At 53.2% G+C, this 27,677-nt stretch overlaps 1 protein-coding gene across 4 annotated transcripts in view; it reads right to left on the bottom strand.

Annotated features, from left to right (window-relative positions):
• The window catches only part of SYT7 (synaptotagmin 7), a 167,552-nt gene that overhangs the window by 21,049 nt on the left and 118,826 nt on the right, over nucleotides 1-27,677 (bottom strand). For 3 of the 4 annotated variants that reach the window (XM_030560843.1, XM_030560844.1, XM_030560845.1), the window contains 2 exons: nucleotides 25,091-25,213; nucleotides 13,531-13,666 (listed from right to left, as the gene is read on the bottom strand). In XM_030560843.1, the coding sequence (XP_030416703.1) occupies nucleotides 13,531-13,666; nucleotides 25,091-25,213 (259 nt within the window). The remainder of the gene's footprint in view (nucleotides 1-13,530; nucleotides 13,667-25,090; nucleotides 25,214-27,677) is intronic. The other variant, XM_030560846.1, reaches the window with a different exon arrangement.

Here is a 27,677-nt window from a genome sequence, read left to right as displayed (position 1 = left end):
AGTGCATCTAATGACTCATCCCACCAGCCTCTCCTGGCTTAGCCAAAGTCCTCACTGAGGCCAACACAGACTAAAGCAAACAAGGAGTTTCCAGACTGAGCTCTCTTTGGCTGAGTCCGCGCTCACAGAGCTGCTTCTAACTGAAGCCATAGGAGAGATCTGGTTTAAGCACAGTCGATTCAGTGTGTCCATGCTGGAGACCTGTTACAGTTTCCGCCATACCCACACTGCCCTCTAGGTATCTATCCCACAGTTCCCAGAAGCAGAGGCTTTTGGAAGATGTTGCAAGGTCAACGGTGCCATGAGGGACAGTCATGGGAGGACTGTTTGAACCATGTGGGTTGTTATGCCAGCGACCTCTGTTCATGCTGCCATTATCATGCTGCAGTCTGAGACATTTCTTAGCCTGTCCCATCCTAGTGCTCCATGGCAGTAATGGGCACTGTTAAGGACACTTTTGGGTGGTGATGGGAGGTATTTCACAAGTGAGGGGCTCAGGCTGTGCTTTGGTCAGCCCCAAAAACCCTCCCCAAGAAATGAGGAAGACGGTTGTTCTTAAACCCTCACATCTTTCAGATGCCTTGTGCATTTTGTGTCCAATGTCCCACAGCTTTCAACGTGAGCCTTGGAGCAACAGCCTGACACTAAGGAAGGAGAAGTTCAGGCTGAGATGTTAGAAGCAAGATTCTTAATGGGTATGGTAGAAACCACAGCAGGAACAGATCCATTAAATCACCTGCTGGCCAGGGCAGGAGCTTCCCTTCAGGGCATCTAATAGTGTTCTGCACTGGTTTCTAAAGGACTATCCGGTTTCTAGACAATTCAAGTGATAAGGCTTCCACACCTACCCTGGGACCAGTATGGGGGCGGCCTGGCCTGGTGGTCAGCATGGTGCTTAGGAACCAGAGGCCAAATGGCAGGTCCGAAGGCAAGAGCCAGGTGTCAGAAACGAAAATCAAAGCCAGGAGGGACAGGAAACAGAAGCTGAAGCCAAAGGCCAGTGTTGAGTCAGAAACCAAAGAGCCATAGCCTATGGTTGGAGCTGGAGCAGTCAGAAACCAGGGCAAGGGGGGCCAGGGACTGGAAGGAGGCTGAGGGCAGGAGCTGGGAACAGGACAGGGTTGGAGTCCGGAATTGGGGATGAGGCTGGCACGGCAGGTAGAAGACGGCAGGGTCTGTAGCAGCAGCAAGCCAGGAGCCACCTTTTTGCACAGACAACTTTCTCTGTCTCTTTCTGGCTTAAAGAGTGTACGCGACCCAATCAGGGACTTCAGAACTCCTCCAATCACATCCCTGGGGGCGATACCTTTAATGGAGCATATGCCTTCCAGGCTCCCAGTTCTCCAGTCACTAGCAGAGCTGTTGAGTGGTGCTGTGGAGGTGGCTGCAGCCTGAAGGCCCGGACTTAGGACCCGCGGATCCTCCCACTAACAGGCCTCATTGTTAGGAAGCATGAGCAACCATGTGGCTGACCAGGGAGGAGGTGGAGGTGCTGTGGCTATGCAGATGCAGGATGGAGAAGTTATTAGTGGGGATGAACCAGAGGGTGGGGGTAGGTGAGCCAGCCGGTCTGTAGTAGCCCTGTCTGGATTGCTCTGACACCTGTCCTGGCTGGACTGGATGAACTGAGAGGCCTTGTGGGTGCTGGTGGCTCTGCACTTCTCCATTAATGACAAAATCCCCTTCTTGCCTCTGGCTTCTCTGGATCCACTGGGAGCCTGAGTCATTCAGACAGAGTAGATGGCTTGGTGCTGCGGCTTGTGGCCCAGGGACTGTTGGGAGGGCTGGCCGGGGCTTCTCTTGAGGAATGGGGAAAGAAATAAGAGATGTAGACATATAAGAAGGGCGGCACATGCCTCTGCTCCATTATGGGTAGTGACGCTGCCAGCTGCAAGCCACTCCATCAGTACAAAGGCAGCCTGGAGGAAGCTGGAGCCATTGGCCCAAAGCAGATGTGGAGGGCTTGCCTGGGAAGTCTCCGGGGACCGGGCAGAGGGAGGACTGCATTGGCACATAGCTGACAGATGTGCGTGCTCTTCGTGCCATACTGTGCACCGAGGAGAAACCTTCCCGGCATCTTGTCAGCAAGGGGAAATGTGGAGCACAGTCGGAGCACTGCCACCAGAAACAGGCATTGCAGGCCTCTTCAAGACCAGTACCTCTCCTTCCTCCAGAGCTCTCAGCTCAGCTAGTCACCTCAGCGAGAGGTAGAGGAGCTGCCAGTGAGAGGAGCACCAAGAAAATCTCAGGCCCTGGCTCTGACTGAAGCAGGTCAGGGGCAGCTCTGGTTAATTCATCAGCACGATGCCATGCATGGAGACCCCAGGCCCCATCTCCTCAAGTGCTGATGCTGAGGTCCCTCCTCTGCATGTGGCCCTCATGTCTCTGTGGGTGTGCGCATGGCCTTGGGACAGGGTATCCATATCTAGTCACAGGCATGGGCTCCCAGATCTCAGAGAACAAATCCCTTCATCCTACAGGCTTTGAGGGGTTTTAGGGGCTGGCCATTCACTCCTGGCTGACTCTCCTGGATATACAGCATGGAAGCAGGGGCACATCCACATCCGCGATGAAGGAGCAATCTCCTCTGGGCTTGCCAGGGCCTAGCTGAGCTCCTCAACCCAGAGCCCCCTGTGCTTGTTGCACTCTCTGGCAATCCTGTCTGTCCCCAGCAGAGATGCCTCTGCAGGGCATTGGGGAGCGGAACTCTTCCCACTACATTTAGACAACTAGATAATATCTTATGGATTCCTGGGTCTGTGGCTTCATTGCTGTCCAGGCAGCTGTCAGAGGGGATCAGTCTCTCTCTCTGTCACTGACGTCTCCTCAGACAGCTCCTGGGCTCTGCTCCGCGCACTCATTTCCCTAGGGTCGGGAGCTCCAATTAGCCAAATTCTTCCTGACAGCCTGCCTGTCACATCACTGCAGCTATCTCCCCAGAACCAATCCAACGACCCAGGCTGTGTCTTGTCACGAGCAGCCCCGGGATAGCTTGGCCTCCTCGACCCAACACAATGGAGACACTGGGACCTGGCAGAGGACAGGACCCTCACACACACAGTGGCTAATGGCGGGGGCGTATGGTGTGAGACAGAAGAGGGCTCAGCGAGGAGAGAAGTAACATACCCAGCTATCTGTGCAGGGGCGGCTCCAGGCACCAGCACGCCAAGCGCGTGCCTGGGGCGGCAAGCCACGGGGGGCGCTCTGCCGGTCGCCGCGAGGGCGGCAGGCAGGTTGCCTTTGGTGGCATGCCTGTGGAGGGTACGCTGGTCCCGCAGCTTCGGCGGACCTCCCAAAGCCTGCCTGCTGTGCTTGGGGCGGCAAAATACCTAGAGCCGCCCCTGTATCTATGGGGAGGGATTTCCATGCAGTACCATCTATCAGGGAGGTGGGAAGAGACACCTAAAGGCCCCAAACCAAGCTGGGATGATGCTCTTCAACATCCCTAAATAGAGGCTCAAGAGCAAATGATGGGGCGGTGGGAGAAGATAATGGCTGGTGCTAGTGGAGTTCCTCATGTGTGAGAACTGTTGAGAGAAGGCAGAAGGGCCAGGTATCTCCTGTGCTCCACTCTCAGTCCCCACATGCTCCAAACATGAGACCTCCTGACATCCGCCAGGTCCTTGCGATGCAGCATTTGCCATGCACCTCTTGACAGCCCCATTCACTGTCTGTGTGACTCAGCTCCACATTTGTGGTTTCACTCAGTCATGTCAGCCCAGGGGGGCATACGCTGCATCCCCAGACACTCACCCGCTAGGACTGGATCTCAGCCCCTTCACTGCTGCCCTCCGCCGGTGCTCCTGTGGTACCATCGGCTGGGGCCAGTGTTCCTGCAGGGCAATGGCACTGCGTTTCAGCAGAGGCTTCAGGCAGCACAGGAGCTATCGAGGAGCCAGTCAGTTCAGATTTGTCACAGACTGATGCTGCCTTAGGAAGCTGTCCAATCATCTCCTCCATTGGATGACCCGCGCCCCCTCCGCCCCCCACACCAGTGCTTAGAGAGCTGTTGGATGGATGGACACTCCCTGCCTCCAGTGCATTAGGGACCCACTAGTCCACCCCTCCCTGCACCACACACTAGTGCATTAGAGAGACAAGAGTACACCTGCATTGCAACCAGAGTGTGATTGTAGCTCAAGCACACATACCCGAGCAAGGCTTAATCTAGGTAGCTTAGGTGCCGGAGCAGTGGAGCTGCAGAAGCATGTGCTTCAACCCGGGCTAGCCCTGTGTGTAATTACCCAGGGGTCTGGGCAGGCTGGTACTGCTACTGCTGCTTCACTGCTCCAAAACTCACGCTAGCTAGATCACCACTGCCCTGGTTAGGTCTACATGGGCTGCAACCAAGTGTAGACATGCCCTCAGAAGCAGAGCTGGCCAAAACACAGCTCGTGGAACAGCTTTCCCTCAGAAAACATTGAGTCAGTGAAACCAAACACGGGGAGATTATCAAAGCTTTTCACTTTGATGGCATCATTTCAAATGTTACATTGTAATATTAAAGTCCCCGTGAAACCACTTTTCCATAAGTTCTTTCGGTGTGTCTCACATGAAAGATCTCTGACTCTTCGTTCTGTTGTGAATTCTGTCGCTCCAAGGTGGGAGGAAGGGAAATCTTGAGATGTCAGATGGAGCAGAAGTTCCGTTTCCTGACCAGCTCTGCTCAGAAGCAAAGAACACTGGACATGTCCCATTTCTTGCCACCCCCCGAGTATCACACTTTTCCAGGAGCCAGCGGGAGCTGGGCAGTGAGGCTGCTCTAGCTTTTTTGGGCATCACTCATGAGCACACTCAAAATACACCTCTGAGGACACATCATCAGATCCCTTGGGATACCTGGTTAGGTCATCGTGTTGGTCCCTCCCTGAGTCACTCAGAGGGCAGCTTGCTGGGTTGCTTGGAGACCTCCCAGGGTCGTTTGGAGGACACAGTGTCAGGTCATTAGCTCATGTTCCACCATCAGCCTTGGCAGCTAGTTGTGCAGGGTAAGGAATCTAGCACAGACTCATTCAGGGGTCCCAGCAGCAGTTACCCTGATCTCCCTGAGACAAATCCACAGGGCCCCCTCTCTTTTTGCCCTTCCTCAAGCCAATCACTGAGGAGGGCACAGAAATACATACATCTAGCAGCAGGGAGGAGGAGAAACCCAGGCATTGCCTTGCAGGGTTTTGCTGCCCTGCCTATATGGAAGAATTGACCCTGAGCCTGCCCTTAAAAGTTATTGAGCCAAATTCTCAGCTGGTGCATATCAATGCCGATGGACACCAGCTGAGAATCTGTCCCCTCACCTCCTGCATCCTTGGGACAAAGCAGGGATTTAAGTGGCAAAACAATTTTGTTTCCTTGTCCTTCTGCTGTTCTCTCTCTCTGAAATCATGTTATGTAGCTAGGTAATGTGTTTGGGGAAGGATAGAGCTTGTATCAGATGCGGCACTGGATTGTTAGCTCCCGCCGGGGTAATTACATTCCGTCTCCCCCGCACGTGTCCCTTTCGGTGGTAGAGGGACACAACTGTCTAGGGGAACCTGAGGAATGTGAATTTCAAGTGGAGGAGGAGAGTGTTTAAAGAGGGGGGTAGGAGCAAGGGGCGACACTGACAAGCAATGATAGTCTCCTAATAGCAAGGGGTTAGGCTGTGGAAGAGTCTCCCCAAAGGCAGTGGTGGAAGCAGGGAATGAACATGTGCTGTCCAGGGAGGGGCAGGGGAAGGTGTATTTGAGCCAGGTCCTCACAAGCCTTGTTCATCTCTCATTTCTACAAAGCTTCCCACCTGAGGAAGTGGGTATTCACCCACGAAAGCTCATGCTCAAAACGTCTGTTAGTCTATAAGGTGCCACAGGATTCTTTGCTGCTTCCCACCAGTGGTGCCCTGTCTATGCCAGCATGGACTCCAGCGCTGTGAGCTTCCCCTCAGCTGTGCCCTGTCTATCCCAGCACGGACTCCAGCGCTGTGAGCTTCCCCTCAGCGGTGCCCTGTCTATCCCAAAACGGACTCCAGCGCTGTGAGCTTCCACTCAGCAGTGCCCTGTCTATCCCAGCACGGACTCCAGAGCTGTGAGCTTCCCCTCAGCGGTGCCCTGTCTATCAAAGCACGGACTCCAGTGCTGTGAGCTTCCTCTCAGCGGTGCCCTGTCTATCCCAGCACGGACTCCAGCGCTGTGAGCTTCCCCTCAGCAGTGCCCTGTCTATCCCAGCACGGGCTCCAGTGCTGTGAGCTTCCCCTTAGCGGTGCCCTGTCTATCCCAGCACGGACTCCAGTGCTGTGAGCTTCCCCTCAGCGGTGCCCTGTCTATCCCAGCACGGACTCCAGTGCTGTGAGCTTCCCCTCAGCGGTGCCCTGTCTATTCCTGTGTGGTGCCAGCCATGTTAGCTTCCTCAAAGCAGTGCCTTTGTCAATGATGGCTCAGATCAGGCTCTTGCTAGGTCTCGGGGAATCTGTTTGTTGTGGGTCTGGAAGGCCAAGTGGTGCTATGGTAACAGTGTCTTGCTCATGACCTGGAATGGACAAGGGGACCTCCAGAGCCAGGGTGTGAGTCTCCACAGCTTGAGCTAAAGAGCCAAACTCCTCCCCTGTGTGGGCCAGGCACTGAGCAGTGGGCTTTAGGTAGGCAATGCTGCTGAGTGGGCCGGGCCCCCTGAGGAACAGCCTGAGGAAGGGTGCTGGGGAGCTGAGAGAGCAGGGTGCCACCATCCTACAGAGCAGCTTCCCTCTTCATTACAGGACTGGCAGGCTCAGCCACCCAGAGGGATTCCTCCCCTCAGTCCAGAACGGCAAGGTGGGGGAGCAGTGAATGGAAGAGAGAGGGGCTGGCAGAGTAAGAGCCAGGGCCGGAGGGTCAGAGGGGTTAGTGAGCTGCCTGCTGGGGGAAAGGAGACTGCCTGAGAGGGAAGGGGAGGCAGATGGTAGAAGGGGAGGGGCAGCAGGGCAAGAGGAGATGGGGAGTGAAGGGAGAGGGGAGGGAGAAGAAGAGTGGAGGAGGAAGGGTAAGGGAAGGGGCAGGGTGAATAAGGAAGGGGGAGGGGGAAGGGAGGAAGAGGGGAGCAGGATGAGTAGAGGAGGGAAGTGGAGGAGAGGGCAGGAGGGCATGGAAGGGTGGGGAAGGAGGGGAGAGGAGTAGCCAGAGGAATAGAGGAGGGGAGGGGCATGGAGCTGGAGGAGGAGGGGAGTGGAGGGAAGGGGCAGAGGGCTGGAGGAGTAGAGGAGGGGCAGGAGGGCATGGAGGGGAGGGGCAGAGGGCTGGAGGGGGAGGGCAGGAAGTCATGGAGGGGAGGGGCAGGGGCTGGAGGAGTATGGGAGGGGAAGGGAAGAGGAGGTGGGCAAAGAGGGAAGGGGCAGAGGGCTGAAGGAGCAGAGGAGGGGGGGCAGGAGGGTGTGGAGGGGAGGGGAAGGGGGACAGAGGAGTAGGGGAGGGGAGGGGCAGGGGCTGGAGGAGTAGGGGAGTGGAAGGGAGGGGAAGGAGGGCAAAGAGGGGAGGGGCAGGAGGAGTAGGGGAGTGGAGGGGCAGGAGGGCATGGAGAAGAGGGCTGGAGCAGGGGAGGTCAGGAGGTGTGGTGGGGAGAGGCAGGGGGCTGGAGTAGGGGAGTGGAGGGAGGCACAGGAGGAGTAGGGCGTGTGCAGTGAAGTGAGGCAGGGGAGGGCAGGGCATAGGGAGCACAGGAGGAGAGAGGCCACTGGTTGCTAAAGCAGGACGCATTGTCCAAGATGTCTCTGTGCCCAGGCAGAGGGCCCTGCCCCGTACCATGCTCCAGGGGCTGGCCTGAGCATGGGGCCAGGGTAGAGGGTGGGAGATGCAGGCTGCCACTTAGGGCTCTGCCATAACCTGTGAGGTTTGGGTAGCTCGGTGGCAGCCCATGGCCTGGCTGTGCATCTTCCTACGGGGCAAGTGTGCTTGGTGGTGGCCCAGCAGTTCATTAGCTCCGGCCTCTGACTGCACCAGTGTGTTTAACATGAGTGAGCCACTTCCTGCAGGAGGAGACACCAGGGGACCAAGTAGGGGCTCCTTGCTGGGCCCAGAGGCCTCCCCCAGGACTGGTGCACCCAGGCAGGCTGGTACGTAGGCAGCCAGAGTGTATGAGAGTGGGCGGGGCCACAGGTAAGACACGTGTGACCCTGGGGGTATGTGTCCAGGCCAGGAGGCTCTGGGTGTGAATGTCCCTGCACTGGGTGTATATGCATTAGCCTGGCTCGGGGTGGAGGGGGGCTGTATGACTGGCTAGAGCATGGCTCTGTGCTGTGTGTATCTCTCTGGCTTTGTGTGTGTGCACATTGCTGCATGTCTGTGTGCTATGGCCATTTGTGTGTCTCTGCTGCATGTAGAGGTAATGCCCCCACACCCTGCGGGGTTCGGTCCCCACCACAGGGTCCCCAGCCCTTAGGGGGAAGCATATCCATTTCCTAGACCACATGCTCTCCTCCCTGCCCTGCAGCCAGGCTCCTCCCGCTGCCCGAGCCTGCCATGGAAGCTGAGCTGCCAGTCCCGGAGCCTCAGGTGGGGTGGCTGGACTGGACTGCATGACCGAGGGCCCCGGCAGTGGCACTGGCCTGTGGGAGGTGCCCTCCCTAGTCCCTCCCACATCCCTGGCTGCCTGCTGGAGCCTCTCCCCTGGCAGTAGGAGGCAACGTCCCATTCCCCACGGTGGGCCCAGCTACGTGACCCAGTCGAACAGAGTGCTCCATCTGCTTACATCTCAGCAGGGATATTTTAAAGGGCACATATAGCCCAGAGAAGGGTGCTGGATTGACCCCTGGCTCTGAGCTGGGCAGCTCCGGCCTCACTCCACGTACACACGGGACCTAGAGAAGGAGCAGGGTCTCAGCCCCATGGGTGGTGCGTTGATCCAGGAGACTGGACACTCCCAGCTCCTCCTCTCCCACTGCCTGGTCCAGGCCCAGGTGCTAGGGTCTCCTGGGCAGAGTGAAGGGCGCAGTTCTGGCTGCCTGGGCCAAGGAGCCTGGGCTCCCAATCCCTAGCCATGCAGCTGGGGGTGGGGAGCAGCCAGTCTGTTCTTAACCTTTCTCTGCAGGGGTGTGCTCGTCCCGTATCCCCTGGATGGAGCGTCCCAGCCCCCGGGGCACGTCACTCTCATGCTGCAGTGCGGAGGGTCGTGGGGATTGCTTTCTGGCTCACCCCTCTTATTTCTGCCCTGCACCCCAGTTCAGGAGAGGTTGCTTGGTTACTGACACTGCTCTTCTCAGCTATGCCACAAGGGGGCACCACATGATGCCATAATGTCCATCAAGAGAAGCAGAGGCCATTCTTCTAGCCCTGGATATTGCAGTGAGACAAGACAGTTTGTGAGTTTGGGATGGCACTGGGATGTGATGGGGGTAATGCTTCTGCCCTGCTGGGCTGGTACCATCACTACAGCCCTGATCCTGAGCCATGTGATGCCCGTGGCCAAGCTCCCATTGGTGTGAATGGTGCAGAATCAGGGCCCAGTGAGGATCACCCCCAAGGGCAGGTCCTGGGTTTTGGCCCATCTCTCTTTAGCCACCAGCAAGAGGGTCACACAGGGGGAAAGAGCTAGCTGTGTGTGAATTCCCCCCTGAGCAAGCTCCTAAAGCAGGTGTCCTGTCTCACCCCCCAGCCCCAGCCTCTCCCCAGGCTCCCCACCAGTGTTTCCTCTAATTTTTTCCATCCATGTGCGGAAGGAATTTTGTTATATGCACCATAGGGAGGTAATGTGCGGATGTGCGCCACCAGTAGAAACCAAAAACCTAGCTATAAAATATATTTTTTAAAAGTTACCATAGGGATAATTACTCCAGCCAGGACAGCTTAGGCATTTTAGAACTCGCTACTCAAAAAATTAAATTTAAGAATAAAAGAGAAATAAAATGATGACATGCACAGACCAGTCAAAACATTAAAACAACACACTCTGAAAGAAGTATCAAGTTACAACAACAACAATAATACAAGTATGTGTTGGGAGGTGAGTGTGAAAACTGTGTGTGTGTGTGAGAGAGAGAGAGAGAGAGACATGCTGTGTATATGTGACAGAGACACTGTGTGTGTGCGTGTGCCAGAGAAACCCACAGTGTGTGTGTGACAAAGGGCTTGTTTACATCAGAAAGTTGCAGCGCTGGTGAGGGAGTTACAGCCCTGCAACTTTGAAGGTGTACACATCTGCAGGGCATCACCAGCGCTGCAACTCCCTGTTTGCAGCGCTGGCCGTACTCCCGTTTTGTCTCGGGTGTAGAGGATCCAGCGCTGGTGATCCAGCGCTGGTAATCCAATGTAGACACTTACCAGCGCTTTTCTTGACCTCCGTGGAAGGAGGAAGCCTCTGGTAATCAAGTTGGTCTCCTTCCCCGGCTTGCTCTCTCGTTCCCGGAACCCCGAGCAAGCAGGTCTCCTTCCCTGCGGTTTGCAGGGTGGTTCGGGGAACGCGAGAGCAAACCGCGGCGAAGCTGGTCTCCTTTCCCGGTTTGCTCTCTCGTTCCCGGAACCCCGAGCAAGCAGGTCTCCTTCCCTGCGGTTTGCAGGGTGGTTCGGGGAATGCGAGAGCAAACCGCGGCGAAGCTGGTCTCCTTTCCCGGTTTGCTCTCTTGTTCCCGGAACCCCGAGCAAGCAGGTCTCCTTCCCTGCGGTTTGCAGGGTGGTTCGGGGAACGCGAGAGCAAACCGCGGCGAAGCTGGTCTCCTTTCCCGGTTTGCTCTCTCGTTCCCGGAACCCCGAGCAAGCAGGTCTTCTTCCCTGCGGTTTGCAGGGTGGTTCGGGGAACGCGAGAGCAAACCGCGGCGAAGCTGGTCTCCTTTCCCGGTTTGCTCTCTCGTTCCCGGAACCCCGAGCAAGCAGGTCTCCTTCCCTGCGGTTTGCAGGGTGGTTCGGGGAACGCGAGAGCAAACCGCGGCGAAGCTGGTCTCCTTTCCCGGTTTGCTCTCTCGTTCCCGGAACCCCGAGCAAGCAGGTCTCCTTCCCTGCGGTTTGCAGGGTGGTTCGGGGAACGCGAGAGCAAACCGCGGCGAAGCTGGTCTCCTTTCCCGGTTTGCTCTCACGTTCCCCGAACCCCCCTTGAAGCCGCCCAACAGCGCTGCAGTGTGGCCACATCTAACACCACTTGCAGCGCTGGTTGCTGTAAGTGTGGCCACTCTGCAGCGCTGGCCCTATACAGCTGTACTAATACAGCTGTAACAACAAGTATGTGTTGGGAGGTGAGTGTGAAAACTGTGTGTGCGTGTGTGAGAGAGAGAGAGAGAGAGAGACATGCTGTGTATATGTGACAGAGACACAGTGTGTGTGTGTGCGTGTGCCAGAGAAACCCACAGTGTGTGTGTGTGACAAAGAGAGACACACCCTACCCCTTTAAGTAAGCTGCCCTTTAAGTAGCTCAGCAGTCTGAAGCCTGCTTGTTCAGACACAGCAAAAGCTGCCAGCAAGCTCCCTCCGGAGCTCTGTCGTATCCCCCCCCAGCTCTGTGGAGATGGGGTACAGTGGGGGGGGGAGAAGGGGACACCCTGACATCAGTGCCCCTTTCCCCCTCCCCACTCTGCACAGCAAGCAAGAGGCTCCCGGGAGCAGCTGGCCAGGGGCTCCAAGGCAGAGGGTAGGAGCAGCGAGGCAGTAGGGGCACTTGATAGCCTGCTGGGCGGCCACCTGGCTGCGCAGCTTAGAGGGAACTTCCCCACTGAACATCCCTGCTCCAGATTCTTCCCACCCACAAATGGTTGGTATCTTCCCAAGAGGCATTATTTGCTGCCTGCATGTCTAAGGTTAGCACCTTTGTCTCTCTTCTCTGTCCGCATGGTTTGCTTGCAACTCCTCTAATCTCAAGGTTGCAAACTTTAGTGAGTTTCTTGGCATATTTCTCAAAGCCCTAGTTCCTGGAAATAGGGGCTTCTATGAGACTCTCATCTTTCATTTAAAAAAACAAAGCAAGTTTCCTGCCCTCCTGGCAGCACAGAAAAGATTGAAAATATGGCCCCCTGAATACTCCAAAGCCAGACAAGAAATGAAAAGAACCCCAAATACAGTATTTTTGAAATCTTGTGATTTCTTTAGCCAATCTCATGATTTGGGGGATGATCTTTGAATGCATAGGCTGAATCGTGTGATTTTTGAATGCATGGGAAGGGCAATCCTGACACTGAGTGTTCTCAGCATGTCATTAGCTCCATCAATAGTGATGGCAAATAAAACCCCTCCCTAACAAATAGATATATCATCCTCCATCCAGAGTGGTGCCTCCCCCTTGGCTGGGCACCTTCTTCCCTTCTTGCCTACTCTAGTGCAAAGCTCCCCCTGGCCTCCCTGAGATGCTTGAGAATCCTGGGCTTGGTGTCTCTCTCTTCCCCGTCCTGCCTCACTAAGGATTCAGCACAGAGCTCTGGAGAAGGTTTATTTACTCATTTCATCTACGCTGGGCATAGGCTGACCAGACAACAAGTGTGAAAAACCGGGACAGAGGGTGGGGGATAATAGGAACCTATATAAGAAAAAGCCCCAAATATCGGGACTGTCCCTATAAAATCGGGACATCTGGTCACCCTAGCTGGGCAGGTGCCAGAACACACACAGCCACTTCAGCTGCATCCCGGCCTCCTGTCAGCAAGGAGCCGAGTGAGAGCTTCACAGTTGCTGATCCAGCACACTGCCCAACTCTGTGACAAGGGGGTGCCCCTGGAGGCCATCTGGGGTTTGCTCAGCCCTCACAAAGGAACAGAGAGCTGTCCGCGAGATGAATGAGCCTGGCCAGCTCTGTCTCAGGTGCCCCTGCCACTATTGTGCATGTGGCAGGCTTTGTGCTGCCTGCTCCCTGAATGAAGGGCTTGTCAGGGCTGACTCCAGGGAAATGAATACACAGGGTTTGGGGAACAAAGTCTGGCCTGAACCCCCACTTAGCCATGTCCCAGCACTGGCTCAGAAGGGAACGGTAGCTTGGCACATCCCAGTGGAGATCCCCCAACCAAGTGTGAGCCTGGAATGACCTACCCGTCACCCCAAAGAACCAGGAGCCTAGAACATCTCAGCAATGACCCTTGGATGAAGCATGAGTCTAGAACAATCTGCCCATTACTCACAAAGAAAATGTGAGTCTAGAACATTTCCATGATCCCTGAATGAAGCAGGAATATGGAACAACCTGCTCTTTGCCCCCAAAGAGAGTGCAAGTCTAGAACATATTGGGAACAGCACAGAACAAAGCAGGAGCCTAGAACAACCTGCCTATCACCCCTGTAGGGTTTGGTAGCCTTCAATGTCTTGGCAACAGTCCCTGAAACATGGGCCTAGAACAGCCTGGCAAACCCTGAGCCTTAAAGTTCCCAGAGTGCTCTTTGCAGTGTCACCCACTGAGCCCTGCAGCCAAGGGCACAACTGGACCCACAGTGACTGGTTTTCAGTGGAGATGTAGCCAGGCTGCAGAAATGGGGTAGCAGTGCTGGCTGTGGGGGAGCTCCTAGCTACTCCAGTCCCAGCAGGGGGCACTATAGGGAGTGGAGCAGGAGTATTGGGCATAGGGCAGTTCAGATAGGATCAGGGGTATCTCCAAGTGAAAGGCACAGAGGTTCTGGCCTGCACTCACCATTAGCATCTCACTGGTCAGGGAGTTCACCAGGTCCGAGACGGATGAGCGAGGCTCTGTTTTGCGGTCAGACTCATCATGCTGGGTCTGCCCGGGCATAGGGGCTGTGTTCACCATCTTGCCTCCAGATGGCAACCTAGGGAGAGAAGAGCAGTATGTAAGAGAAGGGGGCAGAGTGCCACGTCCGAGCTGTGGGTCAGGCCGTGCCAATGCAGCCTCAGCTGCTCTCTATCACAGCTGTATCCTGATGCCAAGATCCCCCTCAGCATCCCCTGAGACATTCCTGTGTGTCCCTCACACCCCTGGGTGACTCCTCACCCACTTGGCCCTGAGAGAGTTCTCCTCATAACTCTCACACATTTGACTCATAACCATGGATCCAGGCATGCCCCTCAGATGGGCCTCTGCCCATCTTGTTCACTATTGCCTTCAGCCTGGTGCTGATCCCATTTGTCCTTGCCTCCGTCTTGCTCTGGCCCTACAGATAGAGGCCTTCATGTCTCCCCAGCCTCCAGTAATTCCCACCCCTTGGATGCGGACCTGGGCACTCCAGGCCCTCCTGTCTTGTACTGGAAGAGATGGGGGAGTGGAGGCAGAGCCTAAGCTATTGCTTCTGCATCTTTCCACTGACACCCTCCCCTGCCTCTCATACCCATTAACCTCTGTGAACACACACGCTCCCTCTCACAAAGAGGCAGCTGCCTTGTTTGCTTTTTCCGCTAGGCAGGCACTGGCTTGACAGATGAGTTGTCTGCCAGCTCCGGCACATGCAGAACACCTGGGGGAACCCGAGTGCCAGGTGCTACAGAACGTCAGCTCTGCAGGCCAGCGGCAATGGGACAAACTCCCCCAGTGCTCGCAGGCCAGCAATATGGCAGCCATGCTGCAGCTGTGAGTCCATGCCAGCCCAGTCCTGGCAGCCCCACTATGGCCTGTAACCCACAGCCAGGTCCTGGCAGCCCCACTATGGCCTGTGATTCACAGCCAGGCTGTGGCAGCCGCACGCCCCCCCATGTGACATCCGATTGCAGTTCCTGGTGTGTTGGCGGTTCTCATTTATGGTGCTGGGGTAAGCTGCCTGGCTATGCCTCCTTTGCTCAGCACCCTGCCATGTGAGCTGCAGTAGCCTTGCCAGGACTCACCACCCCACTAGGAAAGTGAATGTAGGGTCTCCCACATGCAGATAGGCCTTGCTCAGTGTCTGTCAGCAGGGCCTCGCCCTCCTGTCCATGGCTCCCCTGCCCATGCCTGGGAAGGGTCTGATCCCAGTAGGTGCTGACTCCAGGAGCCTCTCTGTAAAGATGCTAGATCAGGGGTGACCAACCTGAGCCTTAGGAGGAGCCAGAATTTACCAATGAACATTGCCAAAGAGACACAGCCCCCCATCCGCTACCCCCCTCCAGCCTCCAGCTCACCGGCAGCCCCACCTCCCTCCCTCCCCACGCCTTCTGCCCATCGCAATCAGCTGTTTTGCAATGCACAGGAGGCTCTGGTGCGGATAAGCGAGGGCATGGCAGGCTTGGCGGAAGAGGCAGGGGCCTTGGGGGAAGGGGCGGTGTGGTGGCAGGACCTGGGGCAGAGCAGCGGGTTGAGCAGTGATCACCCCACAGCACATTGGAAAGTTAGCATCTGTAGCTCCAGCCTCGGAGTCAGCGCCTATGCGAGGAGCCGCATATTAACCTCTGAAGAGGCGTATGCCACCCCTCTGCTAGACTGCCAATATCTCCCCTACCCTGCCTCTCCCGCTGGCTTCCCCCATTCCCATCTCTCCCTCTTTCTGCCTCTAGAAGCTGGACAAAGCACACAAGCTGGAGGCTTGTTCCTCCCTCCCAGGATCTGTGGGTTCACTGGTCCTTCTTGTCCCTAATTGTGAGCTGGGCAGAACCATATAGCACTGGGAGCAGGGCTGGGTCAGCCCGGACATCTTCCCCAGACATCCAGGAAGCCAGATCCACCCCTGATACACTAGCAGGGATGAACCCATCCTGTAGAGACACTAAGGAGCAGCCTTCATTGGTTCCTCCATTTTCCTGACCATGGTGATGGTGCCGTCTCTCCGGACCGGGACAGCCAGGACCCGAATGGCCTGGTGTTCATTCACATACACACATGGGAGGTCCTGGCTATGCTTGTCCTGGCCTAGCAATTCAATGGCCTCTCTGTGACAGCAGCTGGATTGCTAGGTGCAGTGAACAGCAGTGCTGGGGGGTTTGACAGCAGCAGTCCCAGCGCAGATGCTGCAAGAGGAGATGATTGGGAGTAAGGAGAGATCCAAGGGATGAGGGCACAGGAGCAGAACACTGGAAAAGGCACAGAGGAGACACGCACAAGCCCACATGCTGCTCAGTGTACATGGAAATAGAACAGCAATGGAGAGACAGGCAAACAGGGAGACACAGGCATACAGTGAGACGCACACGGGAGAAAAATGTAGACACACCAACATGCAGGGAAATACACACAGAGACACACATACACACAGACCCACATGCAGAGACACAAAACAAATGCATAAAAACTCCTCAAAGAAACACACAGAATCAGACACAGACACAGATACCTATTGACACACTCACAGACTGAGTGACACACGCCTAAATCTTCTAGACAGTGGCATCCACACACAGTCTCTCTCACACACCTAGATCCAGGCACACTGATACGCTCACAGATAGATACACAGATCTAGACTAAGAGACACATACAGTGACACACATATACCTAGAGCCACTGACACACACAAAGATCCAGATGCACCAATACACGTGTAGACAGCATAAGACAGGCAGATCTAGATACACTGATCCACTCACAGGCAGACTGACACACACAGAGATCCAGACACGCCAATACACTCACAGACAGAATGACACACACACTGATAAAGAAAGAGACTGAAATAGCTGGAAAGGTAAAGTCAGGTTAAAAACAAAGAGAGAGAGAAAGTGTGTGATTGATAGCTGGAGGTGTGAACAATTCAGAGGTATTCTGTCAACCCCAGCGCATCGAGGCAGCTGCAAAGCTATCTGGGAAATGGTTAGCACCGGCGGAGCTCACAGGACAGCGAGAGAGAGAGAGAGAGAGAGAGAGAGAGAGAGAGACAAGGGAAGAGCAGCAACTTCCACCACAGGGCCTGGCCTGCCTCCTGAGGGGAGAGAAAATGGGAAGAAAGAGTGAGGGGAGAGAAGGAGACACAGAGAGAAATTAGTAAACGAAAAGCAACCACCACACCGACAGTACTAGGCACTGGACTGGTGCCACCAGGGCTGACAGGGGGACAGGGCTGAGCAGCAGCAGCAGCAGCAGCAGAGCTGGAAGGAAGAAGCAGAGAGAAGGGAAAGGAGGACACATTACAATGTGATACACCACATGACCACTGTGAACAGAAGTGCTGGGATGGGGGGTAATGGGAGAGAGAGAGAGAAAGAAACACAGGTCCTTCTGTGGACCCCAAGCCTCAGGAGCCCTTAGCACCCCTCCCTCCCACCACACCGGCCCCCACAAGCTACATCTCCCTATATCCCACTGAGACTGGAGGGGCAGGGGAGCTTGTGGGGGGAGCAATAGATGGGCTGGGAGGATGTAGAGGAACAGGGAGGAAGGGAGAGTGTGAGGGGGAACAGGAAATAAAAGTGGGGGGAACAGGGAGAGAGGTGAGAGTGTGGGGGGAGCAGGAGCCTATCACTGTCATCAATTCCAAGGCCAGAAGAGACCAGTGTGATCATAGAACTGCCCTAAAATAATTCCTAGAGCAGAGCTTTTAGAAAAACATCCAATCTTGCTTTAAAAATTGTCAGTGCTGGAGAATCCACTATGACCCCGGATAAATTGTTCCAATGGTTAATTACCCTCACAGTTAAATATATACGCCTTAGTTCCAGTCTCAATTTGTCTAGCTTCAACTTCCAGCCATTGGATCATGTTATACCTTTCTCTGCTAGACTGGAGAGCCCATTATTAAACATTTGTTCCCCATATAGATATAGACTGTGATCAAATCACCCTTTACTCTTCTCTTTGTTAAGCTAAATAGACCTTACAGTGCTTGAGTATAGCACTATAAGGCACAGTTTCTAATCTTTTATTCTTTCTCATAGCTCTTCTCTGAACCCTCTCTAATTTATCAACATCCTTCTTGAATTGTGGCCACTAGAACTGGACACAGCATTCCAGCAGCAGCCACACCAGTGCCAAAAGTAGAGGTCAAATAACTTCTCTGCTCCCACTCAAGATTCCCCTGTTTATGCATCCAAGGATTACATAAGCCCTTCTGGGCACAGCATTGGACTGGGAGCTCATGTTCAGCTGATTATCCACCATGACCCAAAATCTTTTTCAGAGTCACTGCTTCCCAGGATAGAGTCCCGCAACCTGTAAGGGTTGCCTATGTCCTTTGTTCCTGGCTGTACACATTTACATTACACAGTAAAATGTGAATTGTTTGCTTGTTACTTACAATTACATTTTGAGACCTATCAGTGAGCCAGCTTTTAATCCATTGAATATATGCCATGTTAATTTCATATCATTCTAGTTTTTTAATGTCATGTGGTACCAAATCAAATGCCTTATAGAACTCTTAAGTCTATAACATCAACACTATTACCTTTATCAATCCAACTTGTAATCTAATCAAAAAAAAGATCGCAAGTTAGTTTGACAGGCTATATTTTCCATCAACCTGTGTTCACTGGAATTAATTATTAATTATCCCCCTTTAGTTCTTTATTAATCTAGTCCTGTATCAGCCGCTCCATTATCTTACTCAGGATCGATGTCAGGCTAATGGGGTATGAGGAGAACAGGAGTTAGGAGGACATGGAGGGGGGGCATGGAGGGGGGGCAAAATGGGGTCACTAGGAAGATGCAGGGGAAACAGGCTGGGAGATGGGGGCCCAAGAGGCTGAGAATGGCAGGCGGTGCCTGGGCCTATCAGAGAGGGAATATGGAGAGGCAGTGAGGGGAAGGGAAGGAGTGGGTGATGAGCTCACTCATTGCAGAGAAAGAGGAGGAGATTGCAGAGCATGGACAATTTGATCACCTCCCCAAGAAATCCAGCTCCCGAGGGACCCCCATCCCATCCCCGCACTGCACAGGGGAGGTGAGACTGGTCCTGTCTGGTCAAGGTTCCAGGATGGCTAGACAGAGCCAATCTACCTCTCCCCAAAATCCCCTCTTGCAGCTCTTTGTTTTCATGAATGACAGGGTCTCTGTAAGGACAGGCTGATTCTTCCTAATAGAGACAGTGCCCTATTCCAGCTGGACCTAACAGCGCAACCTTTCCCCCTCGCACACAATTTCAGGAGCATGCCCCCTGCTTGCTAACTCCCACTGCAAACCCAAGAGCAAATGCCTGTGGCTAGAGGAGCCTGCAGCAAAGACCTAGGGCCAGCAGAATGTGGTCAGTGTGGGTGTGTGTCTCAGAAGTGAGTCCCCTTTTCTAAGTATGGACACCCCAAATTCACTGGCCCTTGCGGCTTAGCAGCACTGAGAACTGGCCATTGAGGACGATCTGGGCAATTGAGTCGGGCACTGACTGGACCTCGTCATCTATGATGAGATGTTGAGCTTTCAGGGTAGGCTGCTTAGGGTCAGGGCAAATCCTTGTTTTGAATAATGGGCACGAGGCCTCTGCTGGAGTTGTCCTTCTCCACCCCTCTTGTCTCAGGCTGGATGACTGCAAGCACCATCCCATGGACCAAGCTGTTGTGCACCAAGTGGAAGTCAAGTCCAGCAAAAGACTTCCATTAAAGGCAATAGTTTAAGACCAGGAGCAAGATCTGCTACAGTGCTGAGGAGAACCTAAATACAACCACAGGCCTGGTCAGGGTAAGAGAGGAATTTCTGTGGCGTTTAAACATACATCCACCAGTGGATCCTTCTGGGGCAAGAGAGGGACTGTCCCTGGGGTTACACACATACAAATACACAAAGACTCATAGACTCTAGAACTGGAAGGGACCTTGAGAGGTCATCGAGTCCAGTCCCCTGCCCTCATGGCAGGACCAAATACTGTCTAGACCATCCCTAATAGACATTTATCTAACCTACTCTTAAATATCTCCAGAGATGGAGATTCCACAACCTCCGTAGGCAATTTATTCCAGTGTTTAACTACCCTGACAGTTAGGAACTTTTTCCTAATGTCCAACCTAAATCTCCCTTGCTGCAGTTTAAGCCCATTGCTTCTTGTTCTATCATTGGAGGCTAAGGTGAACAAGTTTTCTCCCTCCTCCTGATGACACCGTTTTAGATACCTGAAAACTGCTATCATGTCCCCTCTCAGTCTTCTCTTTTCCAAACTAAACAAACCCAATTCCTTCAGCCTTCCTTCACAGGTCATGTTCTCAAGACCTTTAATCATTCTCACTGCTCTTCTCTGGACCCTCTCCAGTTTCTCCACATCTTTCTTGAAATGCGGTGCCCAGAACTGGATACAATACTCCAGTTGAGGCCTAACCAGCGCAGAGTAAAGCGGAAGAATGACTTCTCTTGTCTTGTTTACAACACACCTGTTAATGCATCCCAGAATCACATTTGCTTTTTTTGCAACAGTATCACACTGTTGACTCATATTAAGCTTGTGGTCCACTATGACCCCTAGATCTCTTTCTGCCATACTCCTTCCTAGACAGTCTCCTCCCATTCTGTATGTGTGAAACTGATTGTTCCTTCCTAAGTGGAGCACTTTGCATTTATCTTTATTGAACTTCATCCTGTCTACCTCAGACCATTTCTCCAATTTGTCCAGATCATTTTGAATTTTGACCCTGTCCTCCAAAGCAGTTGCAATCCCTCCCAGTTTGGTATCGTCCGCAAACTTAATAAGCGTACTTTCTATGCCAACATCTAAATCATTGATGAAGATATTGAACAGAGCCGGTCCCAAAAGAGACCCCTGCGGAACCCCACTTGTTATACCTTTCCAGCAGGATTAGGAGCCATTAATAACTACTCTCTGAGTACGGTTATCCAGCCAGTTATGCACCCACCTTATAGTAGCCCCATCTAAATTGTACTTTCCTAGTTTATCTATAAGAATATCATGTGAGACCGTATCAAATGCCTTACTAAAGTCTAGGTATATCACATCCACCGCTTCTCCCTTATCCATAAGGCTCGTTATCCTATCAAAGAATGCTATCAGATTAGTTTGACACGATTTGTTCTTTACAAATCCATGCTGACTATTCCCTATCACTTTACCACCTTCCAAGTGTTTGCAGAGGATTTCTTTAATTATCTGCTCCATTATCTTCCCTGGCACAGAAGTTAAACTAACTGGTCTGTAGTTTCCTGGGTTGTTTTTATTTCCCTTTTTATAGATGGGCACTATATTTGCCCCCTTCCAGTCTTCTGGAATCTCCCCCGTTTCCCATGATTTCCCAAAGATAATAGCTAGAGGCTCAGATACCTCTTCTATTAACTCCTTGAGTATTCCAGGATGCATTTCATCAGGCCCTGGTGACTTGCAGGCATCTAACTTTTCTAAGTGATTTTTTACTTGCTCTTTTTTAATTTTATCTTCTAAACCTACCCTCTTCCCGTAAGCATTCACTATATTAGACATTCCTTCAGACTTCTCAGTGAAGACCGAAACAAAGAAGTCATTAAGCATCTCTGCCATTTCCAAGTCTCCCGTTACTGTTTCCCCCTCCTCACTGAGCAGTGGGCCTACCCTGTCTTTGGTCTTCCTCTTGCTTCTAATGTATTGATAAAAAGTCTTCTTGTTTCCCTTTATTCCCATAGCTAGTTTGAGCTCATTTTGTGCCTTTGCCTTTCTAATCTTGCCTCTGCATTCCTGTGTTATTTGCCTATATTCATCCTTTGTAATCTGACCTAGTTTCCATTTTTTATGTGATGCCTTTTTATTTTGTAGGTCACGCAAGATCTCGTGGTTAAGCCAAGGTGGTCTTTTGCCACATTTTCTATCTTTCCTAACCATTGGAATAGCTTGCTTTTGGGCCCTTAATAGCGTCCCTTTGAAAAACTGCCAACTCTCCTCAGTTGTTTTTCCCCTCAGTCTTGATTCCCATGGGACCTTACCTATCAACTCTCTGAGCTTACCAAAATCCGCCTTCCTGAAATCCATTGTCTCTATTTTGCTGTACTCCCTTCTACCCTTCCTTAGAATTGCAAATTCTATTATTTCATGATCACTTTCACCCAAGCTTACTTCTACTTTCAAATTCTCATACACACTCCTTCCTGGGATGAGGGGAATTGTCCCCATGTTTGTTCACTGCAGTTTCTCCCATGTATGCCTCCCCACTGGCCCATCTCTGTCTGCTGGGGAAGACGAGGTATGTGTGGGCAACGTTTCCTTAAATTAATCCATAAACAGATTCATGAGGCCTCAGGTTGTGGAGAAGGGACTTGCCTCCCTAGCACTACAAGGGGTGCTCTCACCAAGTCAGAAGGAGAGTGCGGGGTGGGAGGGAGGGCAGGCTATTCTCCTAGGACCAAGATGGAAGGTACAGAATGGTATCAGCAGGGGGCGCTCTCTCCAGATTGGAGCATGCTGAGCGCCCAGTGGGGGATCAGCTCCTAGGTCAGTGTGCACAGAATGCACACGTGCCAGCAGGGGATGCTCTCTCTGGGCTGTGGTGATCTGGGCGGGACATGCTCAGCCCACCCCCGCTAACAACGTCAGATAGGGACAGACTGTGCAATTAGATGATCATATTGGAAGTGCTAAAATATGTAGTGAAATATAACCACAGCGAGGTATAAATAGTGTGCGGGTGAGAACGGTGCCAGCTAATTAACACACTGATCATGTGGAACCGGCTCCTTCCTTCTTCACACCTCCTCGCAGCTAGAGATGGAATTTAACACGCACTTGGAGCTGCTCGAGGCCTCTGCCTCCAGTCAGCCAGGCCCCCTCCCCTCCTAATCCCAGCAGGGGAATGAGATGGCACAAAACCACACAGGAGACGGGGTGGGGGCTTGTGGCTCTCACATCACTCCCCTCCCTCTCCCCCCGCGAGGACAGCAGGTAGCTAGCAGGGGAAGCAGTCCTTGCTGGGGAGCAGCAGAAAGGCAAAAGGATGCTGGCAGATTTCCTGGCCATGTGGCTTAGGCAATGGAAAGATCAGGGTATAACGTTCTGGGGGGTGTCTCCCCCCAGTTTCCTGACCAGGACTTTGGAACAGCCCAAAAAAGCATGACTCAACCCCCAGACTCAATGCTGAGCCTTGTGCCTCCCAGAGCAGGACTCAAGGAGTTTAGGCAGGGCTGTGCGGATGCCCCTGCAGCGCAGGCATGATCCATAAAACTCACAGGGTATATTTACGCTGCAGTACGCATAGACACAGTGGAGCTAGCTGTGATCTAGCCAGCTGAGCTACCAATAGCAGTGAAGCCGCAGCAGCATGGGCTGGCCACCTGAAGGCCAGCCAGTGTGGGTACGTACTCAGGCGGCTAGCCAGTGCTGCAGTCCATGCTGCTGCAGCTTCGCTGCTATGCGCACCGAGCTAGCTAGAGCAGAGTTAGCGCGATTATGTCTACACAAGCGGTAATCAGTCCCTGATGACAGTGTAAACATAGCTATGGTATGAAAGCTCCCCACAGACCTAAGGCCTGTTTCCCATCCTTCCCTGGGGTGAATCTGGAGTGACTCCAGAATAGGTCAGGGGCTGCATTGGTAAAGAGTGAGAAGAGACTCAGCCTCCTGGAGCTCACTGCCCTGAAACACTCAGTCACCCCACCATTGACTCATGGCTGCCAAGGTGCTTGCACATCTGCCCACATGGGATGTTTCTTGCACTGATGTGAGGGGAGATGGGGCAGTGCCCCAGCACCTCAGAAGCTGAGCCTTGGGGGGGCGCGGGGAACCAGGAGGGAGTCAGGGCTCACCTGGAGGAGGCTGGAGTGAAAGAGGTTGTAAGGAGAGAGCCTGGAGCGTTACTGGAGATTGGAGAGGGCTTGGAGCAGCCTGAGGAAAGGGGTGATGGGAAAGTGGGAGCCTGGAGTCTCCCAGGCTCCCCACAATCTGCCCTCTATTTTGTCCCATTGCAGCCCTGGGCCCCTCCTCCCTGGGGTCTCCATACTGCCCAGGAGCCAGCTGTGGGCCCAGGAGAGGAGAGGCTGCCAGAAGCCAGGGAGTGGCAGTCAGGAGCAGTGAAAGCAGCTGCTTGCCACCGGTCCCTGCAGCTGGCAGCAAGAGGAAGGGAAACCTTAGCCCCAGAGCTACTAGAAAATATCCTGCCATCCCTGTAGCCAGAAAGAAACCCTGGGATCCTGGGAAACAAAGTATCAGAGGGGTAGCCGTGTTAGTCTGGATCTGTAAAAGCAGCAAAGAATCCTGTGGCACCTTATAGACTAACAGATGTATTGGAGCATGAGCTTTCATGGGTGAATACCCACTTCATTGGATGCATGTGACGATGAAGTGGGTATTCACCAATGAAAACTCATGCTCTATACGTCTGTTAGTCTATAAGGTGCCACAGGACTCTTTGCTGGGAAACAAAGGTACTTCTCAGATCACAGCTCAGCGGCCAGGACGGTGGCCCAGGGGCATGTGCTACCATAGGAGGTGTATTTGGCAACAGACAATGGGGTGGCTGTCACCTCTCTGGGTGTAATGTGCAAATACTAGTGACTGTGTCAGGTCTCTCGGGAGAATGGCATGAGAGCAGTAGATTCCCTCTTCACTGACTCTTCCCTCCCCTCCCTGCACTTCATTGTCTACCCCTGCCCCAGGCCAGCCAACACTGCGGAGTTACGTTAAATGCATGGGATGGAATGTTGACCCCACTGAAGTCAATGGCAAAGTTCCCCTTAACTTATGGGGCTGGGATTCCAATCACGGAGGTCTTGGTTCTCCAGGATGTGGTGTACAGGGGATTGAATGAAGCCAGGAACTTCCTGGCAGGAGGTCATTCTCCAGCTCTCTGCTGAAGCACACAGCACCTTTGAGTGACCACAACCAATACCACCTGATAATGCACCAAGGAACTGAGACTGGGGGACTTGCCATGTCCTTGACTAACGAGCCCAGTGGACCACAAATTGCCCTGAGGTCCTCCTCTCGTCCCTCTCCATTCTATTGGTCTTGTTCCCCTCTCTCCCCTAGATCTTTTCAACTCCTCTCCTTTCACGTCTTCGCTTCCCATCTTCCTTAGCTAAGCAGTGTGAGGATGCTAAAGGCGGGAATCGGTGTGGCCATCACCCTGCTCCCTGACACCCATCAGAAGAGAGAGGAGGGGATGACACATGGAGGTGAATGGAGCGGGGGAGGTGGCAGAAGGGAAGGGAAGAAGGAGGATGAGGACAATTCATTTCTGCCTGAGGGAGGTGTGATTCCCAGACCCCAGCGCTTCCCCAACAGGGATGCAAACACCATGACTAGGTACTAGGGAAAGACAAGGGAGCCTGCCACACGACTTTGAAACAGCACTGTGCCCAGCACCCGAGCTGCTTGGCGTTCCCTGCCTCCTGCTGCGCCAACCTTCCACTCTCACTGGCAGTGGGAGCTGCCACCAACCTCCTCCGACCCTCGGTGGGGCCCTCTCTTCTCCTCCTGCTGCTGAAGCACCCTCTCCCTTACTCATACCTCTTGTCCCCCTGAGAGTTCTGCGCCTGCTGGTTCCCAGCGGTTTGCAGATCGGGTATATTGGCAAAGTCGTCCTGTTCCGAGAGTCCCAGAACCAGGGATAACACCACCATCCGGCCTTCCCTGCCCAGGCGGGAGCCGGCCGCAGAGAGGATGAGAGCAGGAAGCAGAAAGGGAAGAGAGAGAGAGAAGAACAAAGCATGAGAACCAAAACCGAGAGGAAAACAGCACCTTAGAGACAGAGTGTGAGGCAACTCAAGGCTGGGATAGATACCCACAGTACAGAGCCACAGGCTGCCCAGTTGGAGATAACATGGAATACAGAGTATATTGTTGGACAGAGAATCTCCATAAGGTGGCAAATGCACTTGGCACTTCTTTCTGGCCATGGAGACCAGGCCTAATTCAACCAACCATGGTGCCACTTTTCAGTAGGAAAGAGGAGCTTGCGTTATTCGTGGGGAATACACCATGGGTGGACACTTGAGAATCAGCTCCAGAAAAGATTGTCAATCTAATGCACGGCGTCTCAGACCTCTCTCTAGTGTGAATTGCATCTTAACAGAGAGGCATCCCTCAGGGGCAGTTCCCCTCCCATTGGTGATGGCCTCTCCTCCAGGAGTTGTGATTGTGCAGGGGATGAAGGTTAGCAGAGAAGACAAGATGGAAGTGAAGGCAGGTGAACAGGGGCTGAAGGTCGGTGTGGAAGACAAGAGAGACTGGGTAACATGGCAAGGATGGGCATTAAACTAGGATTGCTATGGCTATGGGACGTGTCCTGGTTCTGAAAGAGAGGAGTAACGGTGTGCAGTGCAGAGTGATCCTTGGTGGTTTGATAGCTGGGGCTTGTTGACAACCAAAGTTCAGCTGGTCTGCGGATAAAGGTGAGTTGGTATTTTACTGTTGCACTAGCAACCACTGCATAACTTGCCAAAATGCATCCTGGCCAGCTCCAGAAAATCTCCCAGCAACTTCAGGAAGAGTTTCACCTGGATTTGGGCCTTCCTCCAAAGCATCACGTATTGGCTGTAGCAGAGGGAGGATACCATGCTAAACAGCCCAATGGTTTGATCCAGGATGGCAAAGCCTATGGTTATATGCTTTCCAAAGCACATTCATTTCAGGTGATAGCTTTCTGTAAAATTACCCCATCCCAGGATGATATTTCTCTCTCACACTTCTCAGCCCAAACGAGAAGATTTATGTAATGAAAAGTTTGGGAAAATTCCCCTTGTCTGTATTTGAAATTATCCTCATCTAACTGTAATCTAATCTAATCTATTTCTGGCAGGTGTGTATTGGAGAGATGGTAGTGAGGAATGGATCCACAGCTCTGCATTGGAGAGCTGCCATGGGGGACAGTGGTATGCAGGGTGTTTGGATACAGGCATGTTGGTTCTAGCAGGGGAGATCACAGAAATGTAGATTACTGAAGGCAGCTGGCTTTACTGCAGCTGGGTGAGCTGGTGCTGGAGATGGATGGAGTTGGAATAAGGTGGCTATTGAGGAGCTGGTACTTGAGAATGATTATAGTAGGCTGCTGTCAAATCAGGGTGCGTATGGAGATTACCCATGATGCAAGCTGATCTGGATGCTTGGGATAGAAATTGACCTGGTAGCGTTGGTAGGTTGGATCAGAGGGTGGGGATACTGGAGGTTCTTAGTCATATGCAGATTGCCATGGGAAGCAATGAGTAGTAGGAGCTAGAATTGAAGAAGTGTTCATACCGAACGGGGGAACCTCTGTACAGCTGGTGTTAAAGGGCAGGTTTTCTGTGAGGGGAAAGGGCCTAGCTTAGCACATTGGGCCCAAGCCATCTCTGCTTTAGCTCTGCGGGGATCAGAGGCATTTCCCAGGGCTCGACTGATCTGTTGTTTCCCCAGCTCAAGCCGCGTGGGCTAAGTGAATAGAGTGCCGGTCACTCAGAAGCATGGACCTTTGGAATGAGTGTCAGCTCCAATTTAAACCTCACCCCTGCTGGGAGGCACAAGGGCTTTTCAATTCTGAGTGAGCAGGACTTTCTGACCTTTGTTGCTGGGCAGCGGTTCTGTGCGCCCCAGGCTCGTATGTGCTGTGGAGACAACGAATAGCGTCATGACCCCGGTTCAAGAGCAGTGCCTTTGCCACTGAAGTGTGATGCAGCCGCTCTGACACATACGTGCCACGACTTATTATGGCTGACGAGAGCATCTTGCAGATGCTTTCGCATCTCTGAACTCACCGCTCTCGGCTGGCTTAAAAAGGTACTGGGGCACTCTGGGCAGGGGCACTGTGTAATTGGATTTGAAGCTGCTGCGTGGCTTGTGTCTGAGATCAGATGATCATTGTGCGAGGCAGGAAAGGCCAGGCATGGGAGCTGGAGAGGTCAGGACAAACAGCATGACACTCGGGAAGGAGCCAGGGTAGAAACAGCCTCCTCTTGCTCCTCGCAGTTCTAAATGCATCTGTGTTATAGATCACGAGAGATCGTTCGCTATTCATCGGCGAGGGAGCATTGTGCTGCGATTAAGGCATGGAGTAGGAGCCAGGCCATCTGAAGTTCCAGGGCGGCCTTGGGCAAGTGCAACCCATGCGAGTTAGGCACCT

This window comes from Gopherus evgoodei, chromosome 4 (assembly GCF_007399415.2).
Source record: "Gopherus evgoodei ecotype Sinaloan lineage chromosome 4, rGopEvg1_v1.p, whole genome shotgun sequence".
In the NCBI taxonomy this organism is placed as follows: domain Eukaryota; kingdom Metazoa; phylum Chordata; order Testudines; family Testudinidae; genus Gopherus; species Gopherus evgoodei.
This window is presented reverse-complemented; position numbering and strand designations above follow the sequence as displayed.